Raw genomic sequence first — 19,988 nt, 5'->3', positions numbered from 1 at the left:
CCCCAATGTCCCCCCCCAATGTCCCCCAATGTCCCCCAATGTCCCCCCCAATGTCCCCCCAATCTCCCCCCAATGCCCCCCCAATGCCCCCCAATCTCCCCCAATGTCCCCCCCAATGTCCCCCCCAATGTCCCCAATGTCCCCCCAATGTCCCCAATGTCCCCCCCAATGCCCCCCAATGCCCCCCAATGTCCCCCCCCAATGTCCCCCCCAATGCCCCCCAATGTCCCCCCAATCTCCCCCCAATGTCCCCCCAATGTCCCCCCAATGTCCCCCCCAATGTCCCCCCAATGTCCCCCCAATGCCCCCCCCAATGTCCCCCAATGTCCCCCAATGTCCCCCAATGTCCCCAATGCCCCCCAATGCCCCCCCGATGTCCCCCCCAATCCCCCCCAATGTCCCCCAATGTCCCCCCAATGTCCCCCAATGCCCCCCAATGTCCCCCCCAATGTCCCCCCCAATGTCCCCCCAATGTCCCCCAATGTCCCCCCCAATGTCCCCCCCAATGTCCCCCCAATGTCCCCCCCAATCTCCCCCCAATGTCCCCCCCAATGTCCCCCCCAATGTCCCCCCAATGTCCCCCAATGTCCCCCCAATGTCCCCCCAATGTCCCCCAATGTCCCCCCAATCCCCCCCAATGTCCCCCCCAATGTCCCCCCAATGTCCCCCCCAATCTCCCCCAATCTCCCCCCAATGTCCCCCAATCCCCCCCAATGCCCCCCAATGCCCCCCAATGCCCCCCTAATCCCCCCCAATGTCCCCCCAATCCCCCCCAATGTCCCCCCAATGCCCCCCCCAATGCCCCCCCAATGCCCCCCAATACCCCCCAATCCCCCCCAATGTCCCCCCAATGTCCCCCCAATGCCCCCCGATGTCCCCCCCAATGCCCCCCCAATGCCCCCCAATGCCCCCGATGTCCCCCCAGCGATTACATCATCAAGGAGAAGACGGTGCTGCTGCAGAAGAAGGACAGCGAAGGCTTCGGCTTCGTCCTGCGCGGGGCCAAGGGTGAGGGGGGGGGTCCTGGGGGGTCCCAGAGGGGTCCTGGAGGTGAATTGGGGGGTCCTGAGGGGTCCTGGGGGGGTCTCAGGGGGTCCTGGGGGGGCTGGAGGGTCCCTGGTTGCTCCCACAGGTTCCTTTGGGGGAGGTTTGGGAGGGTTTGGGGGGGTTCTCAGGGGGTCCTGGGGGTGTCTGGGGGGTCTTAGGGGATCCTGGGGGTCCTGGAGGTGAATTGGGGGGTCCAGGGGGGTCCTGGGGGGGTCTCAGTGGGTCCTGGGGGGGCTGGAGGGTCCCGGGTTGCTCCCACGGGTTCCTTTGGGGGAGGTTTGGGAGGGTTTGGGGGGGTCTCAGGGGGTCCTGGGGGTGTCTGGGGGGACTTGGGGGTGTCTGGGGGGGGTCCTGGGGGGTCCTGGGGGGGTCTCAGGGGGTCCTGGAGGTGAATTGGGGGGTCCTGGGGGGTCCTGGGGGGGGTCTCAGGGGGTCCTGGGGGGTCTCAGGGGGTCCCTGGTTGTTCCCACAGGTTCCTTTGGGGGAGGTTTGGGGGGTCTCAGGGGGTCCTGGGGGTGTCTGGGGGGTCTTGGGGGATCCTGGGGGGTCCTGTGGGCGAATTGGGGGGTCCTGGGGGGGTCTCAGGGGGTCCTGGGGCTGTCTGGGGGCTCTCAGGGGGTTCTGGGGGGTCCCAGAGGGGTCCTGGAGGTGAATTGGGGGGTCCTCGGGGGTCCTTGGGGGGTCTCAGGGGTCCTGGGGGGGCTGGAGGGTCCCTGGTTGTTCCCACAGGTTCCTTTGGGGGAGGTTTGGGGGGGTCTCAGGGGGTTCTGGGGGTGTCTGGGGGGTCCTGGGGGTATCTGGGGGGATTTGGGGGGTTCTAGGGGGGTCCTGGGGGGTCTCAGGGGGTCCTGGGGGGGCTGGAGGGTCCCTGGTTGTTCCCACAGGTTCCTTTGGGGGAGGTTTGGGGGGGTCTCAGGGGGTCCTGGGGGTGTCTGGGGGGTCCTGGGAGTGTCTGGGGGGGTCTGGGGGGTCCTGGGGGGGTCCAGGGGGGTCCTGGGGGCGAATTGGGGGGTCCAGGGGGGTCCTGGGGGGGTCTCAGGGGGTCCGGGGGGGGCTGGAGGGTCCCTGGTTGTTCCCACAGGTTCCTTTGGGGGAGGTTTGGGGGGGTCTCAGGGGGTTCTGGGGGTGTCTGGGGGGTCCTGGGAGTGTCTGGGGGTGTCTGGGGGGTCCTGGGAGTGTCTGGGGGTGTCTGGGGGGTCCTGGGGGTATCTGGGGGGATTTGGGGGGTTCTAGGGGGGTCCTGGGGGGGTCTCAGGGGGTCCTGGGGGGGCTGGAGGGTCCCTGGTTGCTCCCACAGGTTCCTTTGGGGGGAGGTTTGGGGGGGGGGTCTCAGGGGGTCCTGGGGCTGTCTGGGGGGTCCTGGAGGCGAATTGGGGGGTCCTGGGGGGTCCTGGGGTGTCTCAGGGGGTCCTGGGGGGTCCTGGGGGGATTTGGGGGGTCCTGGGGGGTCCTGGGGGGGTCTCAGGGGGTCCTGGGGGGGCTGGAGGGTCCTGGGGGGGCTCCAGAGGGGTCCTGGAGGTGAATTGGGGGGTCCTCGGGGGTCCTTGGGGGGTATCAGGGGGTCCTGGGGGGCTGGAGGGTCCCTGGTTGCTCCCACAGGTTCCTTTGGGGAGGTTTGGGGGGGTTTGGGGGGGGGTCTCAGGGGGTCCTGGGGGCGAATTGGGGGGTCCTGGGGGGTCCTGGGGTGTCTCAGGGGGTCTGGGGGGGGCTGGAGGGTCCCTGGTTGCTCCCACAGGTTCCTTTGGGGGAGGTTTGGGGGGGTTTGGGGGGGGTCTCAGGGGTCCCTGGGGCTGTCTGGGGGGGATTCAGGGGGTCTGGGGGGGTCTCTGGGGGGTCCTGGGGGGATCTGGGGGGATTTGGGGGGATCTGAGGGGTCCCAGGGGGTCCTGGGGGTATCTGGGGGGGTCTGAGGGGGATCCGGGGGGGCCTCAGGGGGTCCTGGGGGTGTCTGGGGGGGGTTCTGGGGGGTCCTGGGGGGTCCTGAGGGGGGATTGGGGGGGTCCTGGGGGTGTCTGGGGGGAATTTTGGGGATTTTTGGGGGGATTTTCGGGGGAATTTGGGGGATTTTTTTGGGGATTTGGGATTTTTTTGGGGAGGGGTCCCAGTAGTGACCCCCCCCCAGAACGCAGACCCCCATGGAGGAATTCACCCCCCCTCCCCCCTCCGTTTTGGGGCGTTTTGGGTGGATTTGGGGTGTCCCCTTAGGATGGGGTTTTCGGGCGGGATTTTTGGGGGAATTTTGGGGATTTTTGGGGGAATTTTGGGGTTTTTGGGGGGATTTTTTGGGGAGGGGTCCCAGTAGTGACCCCCCCCCCCCCCGAACGCAGACCCCCATGGAGGAATTCACCCCCCCTCCCCCTTCCATTTTGGGGCGTTTTGGGTGGATTTGGGGTGTCCCCTTAGGATGGGGTTTTTGGGCTGGATTTTGGGGGAATTTTGGGGATTTTTTTGGGTTTTTTGGGGGATTTTTTTGGGGAGGGGTCCCAGTGGTGACCCCCCCCCAGAACGCAGACCCCCATGGAGGAATTCACCCCCCCTCCCCCTTCCATTTTGGGGCGTTTTGGGTGGATTTGGGGTGTCCCCTTAGGATGGGGTTTTTGGGAGGGATTTTTGGGGGAATTTTGGGGATTTTTCGGGGGAATTTTGGGTTTTTTGGGGGATTTTTTTTGGGGAGGGGTCCCAGTAGTGACCCCCCCCCAGAATGCAGACCCCCATGGAGGAATTCACCCCCCCCCTCCCCCCTCCGTTTTGGGGCGTTTTGGGTGGATTTGGGGTGTCCCCTTAGGATGGGGTTTTCCGGCGGGATTTTTGGGGGAATTTTGGGGATTTTTGGGAGAATTTTGGGTTTTTTTGGGTTTTTTTGGGGGATTTTTTTGGGGAGGGGTCCCAGTAGTGACCCCCCCCCAGAACGCAGACCCCCATGGAGGAATTCACCCCCCCCCTCCCCCCTCCGTTTTGGGGCGTTTTGGGTGGATTTGGGGTGTCCCCTTAAGATGGGGTTTTTTCGGGCGGGATTTTTTGGGGATTTTTTTGGGGGATTTGGGGATTTTTTTGGGGGAGGGGGGTCCAGTGGTGCCCCCCCCCCCACAGCGCAGACCCCCATCGAGGAGTTCACCCCCACCCCGGCGTTCCCGGCGCTGCAGTACCTGGAGTCGGTGGATGAAGGGGGCGTGGCCTGGAGGGCGGGGCTGCGCATGGGCGACTTCCTGATCGAGGTGAGGCCACGCCCACGGCTGGGCACACACCTGGGCACACCTGGGCACACACCTGGGCACGGCTGGGCACACACCTGGGCACACCTGGGCACGGCTGGGCACACACCTGGGCACACCTGGGCACACACCTGGGCACGGCTGGGCACACACCTGGGCACACACCTGGGCACACACCTGGGCACGGCTGGGCACAGCTGGGCTCACACCTGGGCACACACCTGGGCACGGCTGGGCACACACCTGGGCACACACCTGGGCACGGCTGGGCACCGCTGGGCACACACCTGGGCACACACCTGGGCACACACCTGGGCACGGCTGGGCACACACCTGGGCACAACTGGGGACACCTGGGCACAGCTGGGCACACCTGGGAACAGCTGGCTCACACCTGGGAACACCTGGGCACACTTGGGAACACCTGGGAACATTTGGCACACACCTGGGCACACCTGGGGCACACCTGGGCACACTTGGGAACACCTGGGAACCCTTGGGACATACCTGGGCACACCTGGACCACAGCTGGGCACACCTGGGAGCACCGGGGGCTGCCTGGGAACACACCTGGGGCACACCTGGGCACACCTGGGAACATTTGGGACACACCTGGGCACACCTGGGAACAGCTGGGCACACCTGGGCACACCTGGGCACACCTGGGCACATCTGGGAACACTTGGGAACACCTGGGAACAATTGGGGCACACCTGGGCACACACCTGGGCACGGCTGGGCACACACCTGGGCACACCTGGGCACAGCTGGGCACACACCTGGGAACACCTGGGCACACTTGGGAACACCTGGGAACATTTGGGACACACCTGGGACACACCTGGGCACACCTGGGCACACACCTGGGCACAGCTGGGCACACACCTGGGCACACCTGGGCACAGCTGGGCACAACTGGGGCTCACCTGGGCACACCTGGGCACACCTGGACCACAGCTGGGCACACCTGGGAGCACTGGGGGCTGCCTGGGAACCTACGTGGGGCACACCTGGGCACACCTGGGAACATTTGGGACACACCTGGGCACACCTGGGCACATCTGGGAACACTTGGAACACCTGGGAACAATTGGGGCACACCTGGGCACACACCTGGGCACACACCTGGCCACAGCTGGGCACAGCTGGCCACACACCTGGGGCGTACATGGGGCCACCTGGGGGCACCTGGGGCACACCTGGGGACACTTGGGACACACCTGGGCACAGCCGGGCACCTGGGCACACCTGGAGATGCCTGGGCACACCTGGGCACACACCTGGGGATGCCTGGGAACACCTGGGCACACCTGGGGACACCTGGGCACAGCTGGGCACACCTGGGAGCACTTGGGAAACACCTGGGCACACACCTGGGGACATCTGGGCACACCTGGGCGCACACCTGGGCACACCTGGGCACACTTGGGCACACCTGGGGCTCCCCTGGTCACACAAGTGGGCACACCTGGACACACACCTGGGCACACCTGGGGACACCTGGGAGCACTTGGGAACACCTGGGACACACCTGGGGACATCTGGGCACACTTGGCACACACCTGGGCACACCTGGGACACACCTGGGCACACCTGGGAACACTTGGCACACACCTGGGAACACTTGGGCACACCTGGGGCTCCCCTGGGCACACCTGGGCACACCTGGGACACACCTGGGTGCACACCTGGGCACACCTGGGACACACCTGGGGCTCACCTGGGCACACACCTGGGCAGACCTGGGAACACTTGGGCACACCTGGGGCTCACCTGGACACACCTGGGACACACCTGGGGCTCCCCTGGGCACACCTGGGCACACCTGTGTGTGTCTCACCTGGGCAGGTGAACGGGCAGAACGTGGTCAAGGTGCGGCCACCGGCAGGTGGTGAACACGGCCCTGTCCTGTGTCCTTGTGTCACACACCTGTGTCACACCTGGGCACACCTGGGCACACCTGGGCACAGCTGGGCACACCTGGGAACACTTGGGCACACCTGGGCACACACCTGGGCTCACCTGGTCACACACCTGGGACACACCTGGGAACACTTGGGGATGCCTGGGCACACCTGGGCACACCTGGGGCTCCCCTGGTCACACACCTGGCACACCTGGGCACACCTGGGCACACCTGGGCACACCTGGGGCATACCTGGGCACACCTGGGGCATACCTGGGGCTCACCTGGGCACACACCTGGGCACACCTGGGAACACTTGGGGATGCCTTGGGGACATCTGGGCACAGCTGGGAACACTTGGGCACACCTGGGGCTCCCCTGGTCACACAAGTGGGCACACCTGGGCGCACACCTGGGCACACCTGGGCACACCTGGCACACACCTGTGTGTATCTCACCTGGGCAGGTGAACGGGCAGAACGTGGTCAAGGTGGGGCCACCGGCAGGTGGTGAACACAGCCCTGTCCTGTGTCCTTGTGTCACACACCTGTGGCACACCTGGGCACACCTGGGCACACACCTGGGTGCACACCTGGGCACAGCTGGGCACACTGGGCACACACCTGGGCTCACCTGGGAACACTTGGGGATGCCTGGGGACACACTTGGGCACACCTGGGCACACACCTGGGCACACCTGGGCTCACCTGGGCACACCTGGGGACATCTGGGCACACTTGGCACACACCTGAGCACACCTGGGGCACACACCTGGGGCACACCTGGGCACACTTGGGGATGCCTTGGGGACATCTGGGCACACCTGGGAGCACTTGGGCACACCTGGGACACACCTGGAGACGCCTGGGCACACACCTGGGCTCACCTGGTCACACACCTGGGCATACCTGGGACACACCTGGGAACACTTGGGGATGCCTGGGGACATCTGGGCACAGCTGGAGCACTTGGGCACACCTGGGGCTCACCTGGACACACCTGGGCACACCTGGGGCTCACCTGGGCACACACCTGGACACACCTGGACAGACCTGGGAACACTTGGGCACACCTGGGGCTCACCTGGACACACTTGGGCACACCTGGGGCTCACCTGGGCACACACCTGGGCACACCTGGGCACACACCTGGGCACACACCTGTGTCTCACCGGGGCAGGTGAACGGGCAGAACGTGGTCAAGGTGGGGCCACCGGCAGGTGGTGAACACGGCCCTGTCCTGTGTCCTTGTGTCACACACCTGTGTCGCACCTGGGCACACCTGGGCACAGCTGGGCACACCTGGGAACACTTGGGAACACTGGGAACACCTGGGACACACCTGGGGACATCTGGGCACACTTGGCACACACCTGGGCACACCTGGGACACACCTGGGAACACTTGGGCATACCTGGGCTCACCTGGGGCACACCTGGGCACACACCTGGGCACAGCTGGGCACACCTGGGGCATACCTGGGGCTCACCTGGTCACACACCTGGGCACACCTGGGAACACTTGGGACACACTTGGGCACACCTGGGACACACCTGGGAACGCTTGGGCACACCTGGGCACACCTGCGCACACCTGGGCACACCTGGGCACACCTGCGCACACCTGGCACACCTGGGGCACACACCTGGGGCACACCTGGAGACACCTGGGAACACTTGGGGATGCCTGGGGACATCTGGCACAGCTGGGAGCACTTGGGAACACCTGGGGCTCACCTGGGGACATCTGGGCACACTTGGCACACACCTGAGCACACCTGGGGCACACCTGGAGACACCTGGGAACACTTGGGGATGCCTGGGGACATCTGGGCACACCTGGGACACACCTGGGTGCACACCTGGGGCTCCCCTGGGCACACCTGGGCACACCTGGGACACACCTGGGTGCACACCTGGGCACACCTGGGGCATACCTGGGGCTCCCCTGGTCACACAAGTGGGCACACCTGGGCACACCTGCGCACACCTGGGCACACCTGGGGCACACACCTGGGGCACACCTGGAGACACCTGGGAAACACTTGGGGATGCCTGGGGACATCTGGGCACACCTGGGGCTCCCCTGGGCACACACCTGGGCACACCTGGGCACACACCTGGGCACACCCCTGTGTCTCACCCGGGCAGGTGAACGGGCAGAACGTGGTCAAGGTGGGCCACCGGCAGGTGGTGAACATGATCCGCCAGGGCGGGAACAGCCTCGTGCTCAAGGTGGTGATGGTGACGCGGCACCCGGAGCCCCCCGAGGACCCCGGCGCAGGGGTGAGGGGGGGGGCGGGGGGGCTCCCCTGCACCTGCCCGGGGCTCCTGGGCAACTGGGGAGGGGGCTCAGGGAACTGGGAGGGGGCTCAGGTAACTGGGAGGGGGCTCAGGTAAATGGGGAGGGGGCTCAGGTAAGTGGGGAGGGGGCCTGGAGGCCTTGGGGAGGGTCTCAGGTGTGTGGGGAGGGGTCTCAGGTAAATGGGGAGGGGTCCTGGTAGATGGGGAGGGTCTCAGGTATATGGGGAGGGGTCTCAGGTATGTGGGGAGGGGGGCTCAGGTAACTGGGGAGGGGGGCTCAGGTAAATGGGGAGGGGGCTCAGGTAAGTGGGGAGGGGTTTTAGGTAAATGGGGAGGGGTCCTGGAGGCCTTGGGGAGGGTCTCAGGTGTGTGGGGAGGGGTCTCAGGTAAATGGGGAGGGGTCTCAGGTAAATGGGGAGGGGGCCTGAAGGCCTTGGGGAGGGTCTCAGGTGTGTGGGGAGGGGTCCTGGTAAATGGGGAGGGGGCCTGGACACCTGGGGGAGGGTCTCAGGTAAATGGGGAGGGGTCTCAGGTAACTGGGAGGGGTCTCAGGTATGTGGGAAGGGGTCTCAGGTAAATGGGGAGGGTCTCAGACACATGGGGAGGGGTCTCAGGTAAATGGGGAGGGGGCTCAGGTAAATGGGGAGGGGGCCTGGACACCTGGGGGAGGGGTCTCAGGTAAATGGGAAGGGGTCTCAGGTAAATGGGGAGGGGTCCTGGTAAATGGGGAGGGTCTCAGACACATGGGGAGGGGTCTCGGGTAAAGGGGGAGGGGGCCTGGACACCTGGGGGACATCTCAGGTGACTGGGGAGCGGTCTCAGGTAAATGGGGAGGGGTCTCAGGTAAATGGGGAGGGGGCCTGGAGGCCTTGGGGAGGGTCTCCAGTGTGTGGGGAGGGGTCTCAGGTAAATGGGGAGGGGGGTCTCAGGTAAATGGGGAGGGGTCTCAGATATGTGGGAAGGGGTCTCAGGTAAGTGGGGAGGGGGCTCAGGTAAGTGGGGAGGGGTTTTAGGTAAATGGGGAGGGGTCCTGGAGGCCTTGGGGAGGGTCTCAGGTGTGTGGGGAGGGGTCTCAGGTAAGTGGGGAGGGGTCTCAGGTACATGGGGAGGGGTCCTGGTAAATGGGGAGGGGGCTCAGGTAAATGGGGAGGGGTCTCAGGTCACTGAGGGGGTCTCTCAGGTAATTGGGGGGGTCTCTCAGGTAAATTGGGGAGGGGTCTCAGGTAATTTGGGGAGGGGTCTCAGGTAATTTGGGGAGGGGTCTCAGGTAACTGGGGTCTCTCAGGTAATTTGGGGAGGGTCTCTCAGGTAAATAGGGAGGGGTCTCAGTACATGGGGGGTCTCTCAGGTAATTTGGGGGGGGTCTCTCAGGTAACTGGGGGTCTCTCAGGTAAATTGGGGAGGGGTCTCAGGTAACTGGGGTCTCTCAGGTAATTTGGGGAGGGGTCTCTCAGGTAAATGGGGAGGGGTCTCAGGTACATGGGGGGGTCTCTCAGGTAACTGGGGGTCTCTCAGGTACATGGGGGGGTCTCAGGTAAATTGGGGAGGGGTCTCAGATAAATGGGGAGGGTCTCAGGTACATGGGGAGGGGTCTCAGGTAACTGGAGGGGTCTCTCAGGTAATTTGGGAGGGGTCTCTCAGGTAAATTTGGGGGGTCTCTCAGGTAATTTGGGGAGGGGTCTCAGGTACATGGGGGGTCTCTCAGGTAATTTGGGGAGGGGTCTCTCAGGTAATTTGGTGGGTCTCAGGTAATTTGGGGAGGGGTCTCAGGTAACTGGGGTCTCTCAGGTAATTTGGGGAGGGGTCTCAGGTAACTGGGGGGGTCTCTCAGGTAATTTGGGAGGGGTCTCTCAGGTAATTTGGGGAGGGGTCTCAGGTACATGGGGGGGTCTCTCAGGTAACTGGGGGTCTCTCAGGTACATGGGGGGGTCTCAGGTAAATTGGGGAGGGGTCTCAGGTACATGGGGGGTCTCTCAGGTAATTTGGGGAGGGGTCTCTCAGGTAATTTGGTGGGTCTCAGGTAATTTGGGGAGGGGTCTCAGGTAACTAGGGTCTCTCAGGTAATTTGGGAGGGGTCTCTCAGGTAATTTGGTGGGTCTCAGGTAATTTGGGGAGGGGTCTCAGGTAACTGGGGTCTCTCAGGTAATTTGGGGAGGGGTCTCAGGTAACTGGGGGTCTCTCAGGTAATTTGGGAGGGGTCTCTCAGGTAATTTGGGGAGGGGTCTCTCAGATAATTTGGGGAGGGGTCTCAGGTAAATTGGGAGGGGTCTCTCAGGTAACTGGGGTCTCTCAGGTAATTTGAGGAGGGGTCTCTCAGATAATTTGGGGGGTCTCAGGTAAATTGGGGAGGGGTCTCAGGTAACTGGGGGGGTCTCTCAGGTAATTTGGGAGGGGTCTCTCAGGTAATTTGGGGAGGGGTCTCAGGTAACTGGGGGTCTCTCAGGTAATTTGGGAGGGGTCTCTCAGGTAATTTGGGGAGGGGTCTCAGGTAAATTGGGAGGGGTCTCTCAGGTAACTGGGGTCTCTCAGGTAATTTGGGGGGGGTCTCTCAGGTAATTTGAGGAGGGGTCTCTCAGATAATTTGGGGGGGTCTCAGGTAAATGGGGAGGGGTCTCAGGTAACTGGGGGGGTCTCTCAGGTAATTTGGGGGGGGTCTCTCAGGTAATTTGAGGAGGGGTCTCAGGTAATTTGGGGGGGGGTCTCTCAGGTAATTTGGGGAGGGGTCTCCGGGGGTCTCTGACCCCCCCGTGCCCCCCCAGCCGCCCCCCCCCAGCCGCGGCGCCTCCCCGCCCCCGCCATCTCCCTGCGCTCCAAGTCCATGACGTCAGAGCTGGAGGAGATGGGTGAGGGGGGGTCCCGGGGGGGGTCCTGGGGGGGATTTGGGGGGTCCTGGGGGGTCCTGGGGTGAATTTGGGGGGTCCTGGGGGGGGTCCCGGGGTGTTTTGGGGGTCCTGGGGGGGATTTGGGGGGTCCTGGGGTGAATTTGGGGGGGTCCTGGGGGGTCCCGGAGTGAATTTGGGGGATCCGGGGGGGGTCCTGGGGTGAATTTGGGGGGGTCCCGAGGGGTCCTGGGGGGGTCCCGAGGGGTCCTGGGGTGAATTTGGGGGGTCCTGGGGGGTCCCGCGGTGAATGTGGGGGGTCCCGGGGTGAATTTGGGGGGTCCCGAGGGGTCCTGGGGGGGTCCCGGGTGGGGGGTTGGGGGGTCCTGGGGTAAATTTGGGGGGGTCCTGGGGGGTCCTGGGGTGAATTTGGGGGGTCCTGGGGGGGTCCCGGGGGTGTTTTGGGGGTCCTGGGGGGGATTTGGGGGGTCCCGGGGGGGTCCTGCGGGGTCCCGGGGTGAATTTGGGGGTCCCGAGGGGTCCTGGGGGGTCCTGGGGGGGATTTGGGGGGGTCATGGGGGGGTCCCGGGGGTGTTTTGGGGGTCCTGGGGGGTCCTGGGGGGGGTCCTGGGGTGAAATTTGGGGGGGTCCTGGGGGATTTGGGGGGTCCCGGGGGGGGTCCCGGGGTGAATTTGGGGGGTCCTGGGGGGGTCCGGGGTGAATTTGGGGGGGTCCTGGGGGGGTCTCTGGGGGGTTTTGGGGGGTCCTGGGGGGGGTTGGGGGACCTGGAGTGAATTTCGGGGGTCCTGGGGGGTCCTGGGGTGAATTTGGGGGGTCTGGGGGGTCCTGGGGGGTTGGGAATTTGGGGGGTCCTGGTGGGGTCTCGGGGGGGTTTTGGGGGTCCTGGGGGGTCCTGGGGTGGAATTTGGGGGGTCCTGGGGGGTCCCGGAGTGAATGTGGGGGGTCCTGGGGGGGTCTTGGGGGGTCCCGGGGTGAATTTGGGGGTTCCCGGGGGGTCCCGGGGTGAATTTGGGGGGTCCTGGGGGGGTCCCGGAGGCTCCTGGGGGGGGTCCCGAGGGGTCCTGGGGGGTCCCGGGGTGAATTTGGGGGGGGTCCCGGGGGGTCCCAGGGGAAATTTTGGGGGGGGGGGGGGGTCCCAGAGGGTTTTGGGGGTCCCGGGGGGGGGGGGGGGATTTTTTTGGGGAGTTGAGGGGGTCCCTGCGGGGGTGGGGGAGGGGTTGGGGGGGGGGAGGGGTCCCCCCAGGACTTTGGGGAGGGGTCCCTGGGTGGGGGAGGGGGGGTGGGGCTTTGCTGACCTTTGACCTTTGACCTTTGACCTCCCCGCCCCTCCCCCCTCGGCGGCCCCGCAGTGGAGAAGGGTGAGCGGGGGGGGGGAGGGGCGGGGGGAGGGGCCGGGGGTCTCCAGACCCCCCCAAAATCCCCCCAAAATCCCCCAAATCTCTCCAAAATCCCCCCAAAAATTGCCCCCAAAATCGCCCCTAAATCCCCTCAAAATCCCCCCCAAAAATCCCCCAAATCGCCCCAAATTATCCCAAAAATCCCCCAAAATCGCCTCAAAGTCCCCCAAAACCCCCCAAATCCTCCCAAATCCCCCCAAATTCCCCAAATTCCCCCAAAATCCCCCCAAAATCTCCCCCAAAATCCCCCAAAATTATCCCAAATCCCCCCAAATTATCCCAAAATCCCCCAACCCCCCCCAAAATCTCCCCCAAAATCCCCCAAATCCCCACAAATGCCCCCCTAATTATCCCCCCAATCGCCCCTAAATCACCCCAAATTCCCCCCAAAATCCCCCCAAAATCCCCCCCAAATCCCCCCAAATCTCCCCAAATCCCCCCAAAATCTCCCCAAATTCCCCAAAATCCTTCCAAATCCCCCCCAAATCCCCCCAAAATCCCCCAAACCCCCAAAATTCTCCCAAAATCCCCCAAATCCCCCCAAAATCTCCCCAAATCCCCCCAAATCTCCCCAAATCCCCAAAAATCCTCCCAAATCCCCCCAAAATCCACCACACCCCAAAATCCTCCCAAAATCCCCCCCAAAATCTCCCCCAAATCCCCCGAAATCTCCCCAAATTCCCCCAAAATTCCCCCAAAATCCCCCCAAAATCCCCCAAATCCCCCCCAAATTCCCCCCAAATCTCCCCAAATCCCCCCAAATTCCCCCAAATCTCCCCCAAATCCCCCGAAATTATCCCAAAATCCCCTTAAATCCCCCCAAATTATCCCAAAATCTCCCCAAAATCCCTCCAAAATCCCCCAAATCCCCCCAAATCCCCCCAAATCCCCCCAAAATCCCCCAAAATCTCCCCAAAATCACCCCAAATTGCCCCAAATCTCCTTAAATCCTCCCAAACTCCACAAATTCCCCCAAATCCCCCCAAGTCCCCCAAAATCCCTCCAAATATCCCCAAAATCCCCCCGAAATCCCCCCAATCGCCCCAAATCCCCTCAAAATCCCCAGCAAAGTCCCCCAAATCCCCCCAAATCCCCAAAAATCCCCCCAAAAATCCCCCGAAATTCCCCAAATTCCCCCAAATCCCCCCCAAATCCCCAAAAATCCCCCCAAAAATCCCCCGAAATTCCCCAAATTCCCCCAAAATCCCCCAAAATCCCCCAAATCCCTCCAAATCTCCCCCAAATCCCCCAAATCCCCCGAAATTCTTCCCCAAATTCCCCCCAAATCTCTCCCCAAATCCCCCCCAAATCCCCCCAAAATCTCCCCAACCCCCCCCTAAGTCCCCCAAACCCCCAAAATCCCCCCAAAATCCCCCCAAAATCCCCCCAACCCCCCCCAAAAACCCCCCCTAACTCCTCTCGTGTCTCCCCAGTCTCCCCCTGGAAGAAGCGCAGCGGTGAGTGCCCGGCTCACACCCCTTGCACGCCCCTTGCACACTCATTGCACACTCATCGCAGCCCCACCTGGGGCCTTGCACACTCATCGCACACCCACGGACCCCCCTGGGGCCTTGCACGCTCATTGAAACCCCTCTGGAGGGTTTGCACACTCCTTGCACACTCGTTGCACACTCATCTCACACCCATGGGTCCCACCCAAGGCCTTGCACACTCATTGCACACCCGTGCAAGCCTCACAGGGGCCTTGCACGCTCATTGAAAGCCACTCTGAAGGGTTTGCACACCCCTTGCACACTCATTGAAACCCCTCTGGAGGATTTGCACACTCCTTGCACACTCGTTGCACACTCATCTCACACTCATTGAACCCCCAGCCCAGGCCTTGCACACTCATTGCACACCCGTGCAAGCCTCCCAGGGGCCTTGCACGCTCATTGCACACCCCTTGCACACTCATTGAACCCCCACCCAAGGCCTTGCACACTCATTGCAAACCCCTCTGGAGGGTTTGCACACTCCTTGCACACTCGTTGCACACCCATGGGTCCCACCCAAGGCCTTGCACACTCATTGCACACCCGTGCAAGCCTCCCAGGGGCCTTGCACACTCATTGAAACCCCCTCCGGAGGATTTGCACACTCCTTGCACACTCATCTCACACTCATTGAACCCCCAGCCAAGGCCTTGCACACTCCTTGCACACCCATGGACCCCCCCGGGGCCTTGCACGCTCATTGAAACCCCACCCGGAGGATTTGCACACTCCTTGCACACTCATCTCACACCCATGGACCCCCACCCAAGGCCTTGCACACTCATTGAAACCCCTCTGGAGGATTTGCACACTCGTTGCACACTCATCTCACACCCATGGATCCCACCCGGGGCCTTGCACACTCATTGCACACCCGTGCAAGCCTCACAGGGGCCTTGCACACTCATTGAACCCCCACCCGGGGCCTTGCACACTCATTGAAACCCCTCTGGAGGGTTTGCACACTCGTTGCACGCCCCTTGCACACTCATCTCACACTCATTGAACCCCCAGCCCAGGCCTTGCACACTCATTGCACACCCGTGCAAGCCTCCCAGGGGCCTTGCACACTCATTGAAACCCCCTCCGGAGGATTTGCACACTCCTTGCACACTCATCTCACACTCATTGCACCCCCAGCCAAGGCCTTGCACACTCCTTGCACACCCACGGACCCCCCTGGGGCCTTGCACGCTCATTGAAACCCCTCTGGAGGATTTGCACACTCGTTGCACACTCATCTCACACTCATTGAACCCCCAGCCCAGGCCTTGCACACTCATTGCACACCTGTGCAAGCCTCCCAGGGGCCTTGCACGCTCATTGCACACCCCTTGCACACTCATTGAACCCCCACCCAAGGCCTTGCACACTCATTGAAACCCCTCTGGAGGATTTGCACACTCGTTGCACACTCATTGCACACCCATGGGTCCCACCCAAGGCCTTGCACACTCATTGCACACCCGTGCAAGCCTCCCAGGGGCCTTGCACACTCATTGAAACCCTTCTGGAGGATTTGCACACTCCTTGCACGCCCCTTGCACACTCATCACACACTCATGGATCCACCCAAGGCCTTGCACACTCATTGCACACCCGTGCAAGCCTCACAGGGGCCTTGCACGCTCATTGCACACTCCTTGCACACCCCTTGCACACTCATTGAACCCCCACCCAGGGCCTTGCACACTCATCAAACCCCCTCTGGAGGGTTTGCACACTCGTTGCACACTCATCTCACACCCATGGATCCCACCCAAGGCCTTGCACACTCATTGCACACCTGTGCAAGGGTCCCAGGCACCTTGCACACTCATTGAACCCCCACCCAGGGCCTTGCACACTCGTTGCACGCTCATGGACCCCACCCAGGGCCTTGCACACTCATCCCAACCCCCCCCCCCCGTGCAAGGGTTGGCACGGGCCTTGCACACTCATCGCACACTCATTGAACCCCCACCCAAGGCCTTGCACACTCATTGAAGCCCCTCTGAAGGGTTTGCACACTCGTTGCACGTTGCATGCCCCTTGCACACTCATCTCACACCCATGGATCCCACCCAGGGCCTTGCACACTCATTGCACACCCGTGCAAGCCTCACAGGGGCCTTGCACGCTCATTGAAAGCCCCTCTGAAGGGTTTGCACACCCCTTGCACACTCATTGAACCCCCACCCGGGGCCTTGCACACTCATTGAAAGCCACTCTGGAGGGTTTGCACACTCCTTGCACGCCCCTTGCACACTCATCTCACACCCATGGATCCCACCCAAGGCCTTGCACACTCATTGCACACCCGTGCAAGGGTCCCAGGCGCCTTGCACACTCATTGAACCCCCACCCGGGGCCTTGCACACTCATTGCACGCTCATGGACCCCCCTGGGGCCTTGCACACTCATTGAAACCCCCTCTAAAGGGCTTGCATGGGCCTTGCACACTCATTGCACACCCGTGCAAGCCTCCCAGGGGCCTTGCACGCTCATTAAAAGCCCCTCCAAAGGGTTTGCACACTCATTGCACACTCCTTGCACACCCATCACACACTCATGGACCCCACCCGGGGCCTTGCACACTCATTGCACACCCGTGCAAGCCTCACACGGGCCTTGCACACTCATCAAACCCCCTCTAAAAGGTTTGCACGGGCCTTGCACGCTCCTTGCACACTCCTGGACCCCCCCAGGCTCTTGCACACCCATCACAACCCCCCCCGTGCAAGGCTTTGCACGGGCCTTGCACACTCATCGCACCCCCCCCGCACAGCCCCCCGGGGCCTTGCACACCCCTCGCACACCCATGGACCCACCCAGGGCCTTGCACACCCATTGCACACCCGTGCGAGGGTCACACGGGCCTTGCACGCTCACCCCATTGCACACCCCGGCTCTTGCACACTCATCGCCCCTCCCCCAGCACCCAAAATCCCCCCAAAATCACCCCCAAATCCTCCCAAGACTCCTAAACACCCCCAGGACCCCCCCAAATCCCCCCAAAATCACCCCAAATCCCCTCAAAATCCCCCCAAAACCCCCCAAAATCCCCCAGGACCCCCAAAATTCCCCCAAAATCCCCCCAGGGCCCCCCAAAATCCCCCAAGACCCCCCAAAATCCTCCCAGACATGCCCCAAATCCCCCCCAAAATCCCCCAGGACACCCCCCATTCCTCCAGGATCCTCCAAAATCCCCAGAACCCCCCAAAATCGCCCCAAAATCCCCCCAGGACCCCTCAAACACCTCCAGGACCCCCCAAAATTCCCTCAAAATCCCCCCAGAGTCCCCCAAAATCCCCCAAGACCCCCTCGAAATTCCCAGGACCCCCCAACATCCCCCCAAGACCCCCCAAAATCCCCCAAGACCCCCCAAAATCCCCCCAGGAACCCCCCAAATTCCCCCCAAAATCGCTCAGGACACCCCAAATTCCCCCAGGATCCTCCAAAATCGCCCCAAAATCCCCCCAGGACCCCTCAATAACCTCCAGGACCCCTCAAAATTCCCCAAAATCCCCCCCCGGACCCCCCAAATCCCCCCCAAACACCCCCAAGACCCCCCAGTCCCCCCCAAAATCCCCCCCCCCCCTCCCCTCCCCCCTCCCCACCCATGGGACCCCCCCAGGACCCCTCCCCAATCTTCTCCCCTCCCCCTCCCCCCAGAGTTCGACCCCTCCTCGACCACCGAGAAGAAGAGGACGGTCTATCAGATGGCCCTCAGTCAGTGGGGAGGGGTCTCGGGGGGCTTTTGGGGGGTCCTGGAGGGGTCCTGGAGGGGTCCTGGAGGGGTTTTAGGGGGTCCTGGGGGGGATTTTGGGGGATTTGAGGGGGTCCTGGGGGGATTTGGGGGGTCCTGGGGGGTTCTGGGGGGATTTGGGGGATCCTGGGGGGATCTGGGGGGGATTTGGGGGGCTCCTGGAGGGGTCTTGGGGGGTCCTGGGGGGATCTGGGGGGGATTTGGGGGGCTCCTGAGGGGTTTTGGGGGGTCCTAGGGGGATTTTGGGGGATTTGAGGGGGTCCTGGGGGGATTTGGGGGGGTCCTGGGGGGATCTGGGGGGGGATTTGGGGGGCTCCTGGAGGGGTTTTGGGGGTCCTGGGGGGATTTGAGGGGATCCTGGGGGGGTTTTGGGGGATTTGAGGGGGTCCCTGGGGGAATTTGGGGGGTCCTGGGGGGACCTGAGGGGGATTTGAGGGGTCCTGGAGGGGTTTTGGGGGGTCCTGGGGGGATCTTGGGGGGTCCTGGAGGGGTCCTGGAGGGGTTTTAGGGGGTCCTAGGGGGATTTTGGGGGATTTGAGGGGGTCCTGGGGGGATTTGGGGGGATTTGGGGGGCTCCTGGAGGGGTTTTGGGGTCCTGGGGGGATCTGGGGGGGACTTGGGGGGGTCCTAGGGGGGTTTTGGGGGGGTCCTAGGGGGATCTTGGGGGATTTGAGGGGGTCCTGGGCGGATTTGGGGGGTCCTGGAGGGTCCTGGAGGGGTTTTGGGGGGCATTTGGGGGGCTCCTGGAGGGGTTTTGGGGGGGTCCTGGGGGGATTTGAGGGGATCCTGGGGGTTCTGGAGGGGTTTGGGGGGGGTCTTGGGTCTCCTGGAGGGGTTTTGGGGGGTCCTGGGGGGATCTTGAGGGGGATTTGAGGGGGTCCTGGGGGGTTTTTGGGGGCATTTGAGGGGGTGCTGGGGGGTCCTGGAGGGGGTTTTAGGGAGTCCTGGGGGGTCTTGTGGTCTTTGGGGGTGTCCTCGGGGGGCTTTTGGGGGCATTTGAGGGGGTCCTGGGGGGGTCCTGGAGGGGTTTGGGGGGGTCCTGGGGGATCTTGGGGGATTTGAGGGGGTCCTGGGGTGATTTGGGGGATCCTGGAGGGGTTTTGGGGGCGGTTTTGGGGGGTCCTGGGGGGATCTGGGGGGGACTTGGGGGGCTCCTGGAGGGGTTTTGGGGGGTCCTGGGGGGATCTTGGGGAGGTCCTGGGGGGATTTGGGGGGTCCTGGGGCTCCTGGGGGAGGTTCTGGGGTGTCCTGGGGGGCTCCTGGGGGATTTAGGGGGGATTTGAGGGGGTCTTGGGGGGATTTGAGGGGGGTCCTGGGGGGATTTGGGAGGGTCCTGGGGGGTCCTGGAGGGGTTTTGGGGGGGTCCTGGGGTGTCTTGGGGTCTTTGGGGGAGTCCTGGGGGGTCCTGGGGGGATCTTGGGGGGATTTGAGGGGGTCCTGGGGGCTCCTGGGGGGGATCTCGGGGGGATTTGGGGGGCTCCTGGAGGGGTTTTGGGGGGTCCTGGGGGGATCTTGGGGGGATTTGGGGGGGGGTCCTGGGGGGATTTGGGGGGTCCTGGAGGGTCTTGGGGGGGATTTGGGGGTCCTGGGGGCTCCTGGGGGGATCTGGGGGGTCCTGGGGGGGTTTTGGGGGGTCCTAGGGGGATCTTGGGGGATTTGAGGGGGTCCTGGGCGGATTTGGGGGGTCCTGGAGGGTCCTGGAGGGGATTTGGGGGGGATTTGGGGGCTCCTGGAGGGGTTTTGGGGGGTCCTAGGGGCATTTGAGGGGGTCCCGGGGGTCTTTGGGGTTTTTGGGGGCTTTGATGGGGTCCTGGGTTTTTTTTGGGGGGGGGGGGTCCCGAGGGGTTTTTGGGGTCTTTTTGGGGGGGGGGGTCCCGGGGGTCTTTGAGGTTTTTTTTGGGGGGGGTCCCGAGGGGTTTTTGAGGATTTTTTGGGGGGGGTCTCGGGTGTTTTTGGGGTTTTTTTGGGGGGGGTCCCGAGGGGTCTTGGGGTTTTTTTTGGGGGGGGGGTCCCGGGGGTCTTTGGGTTTTTTTGGGGGGG

General features: G+C 63.4%; 1 protein-coding gene across 1 annotated transcript; it reads left to right on the top strand.

Annotated features, from left to right (window-relative positions):
- Positions 1–925: 925 nt before the first annotated feature.
- LOC138102290 (SH3 and multiple ankyrin repeat domains protein 1-like) lies at positions 926–17,911 on the top strand (the record flags this gene model as incomplete). The annotated part of the gene is made up of 5 exons (XM_068999997.1): positions 926–1,008; positions 4,138–4,262; positions 8,315–8,449; positions 11,241–11,310; positions 17,855–17,911. Coding segments are annotated over 5 exons (470 nt in total), but the record flags the coding sequence as incomplete, so codon positions are not given.
- Positions 17,912–19,988: the final 2,077 nt, after the last annotated feature.

This window comes from Aphelocoma coerulescens, unplaced genomic scaffold, assembly GCF_041296385.1.
Source record: "Aphelocoma coerulescens isolate FSJ_1873_10779 unplaced genomic scaffold, UR_Acoe_1.0 HiC_scaffold_675, whole genome shotgun sequence".
Lineage (NCBI taxonomy): Eukaryota > Metazoa > Chordata > Aves > Passeriformes > Corvidae > Aphelocoma > Aphelocoma coerulescens.
Note: the sequence above shows the minus strand (reverse complement) of the source record. Positions and strands in the feature narration are given on the sequence as shown.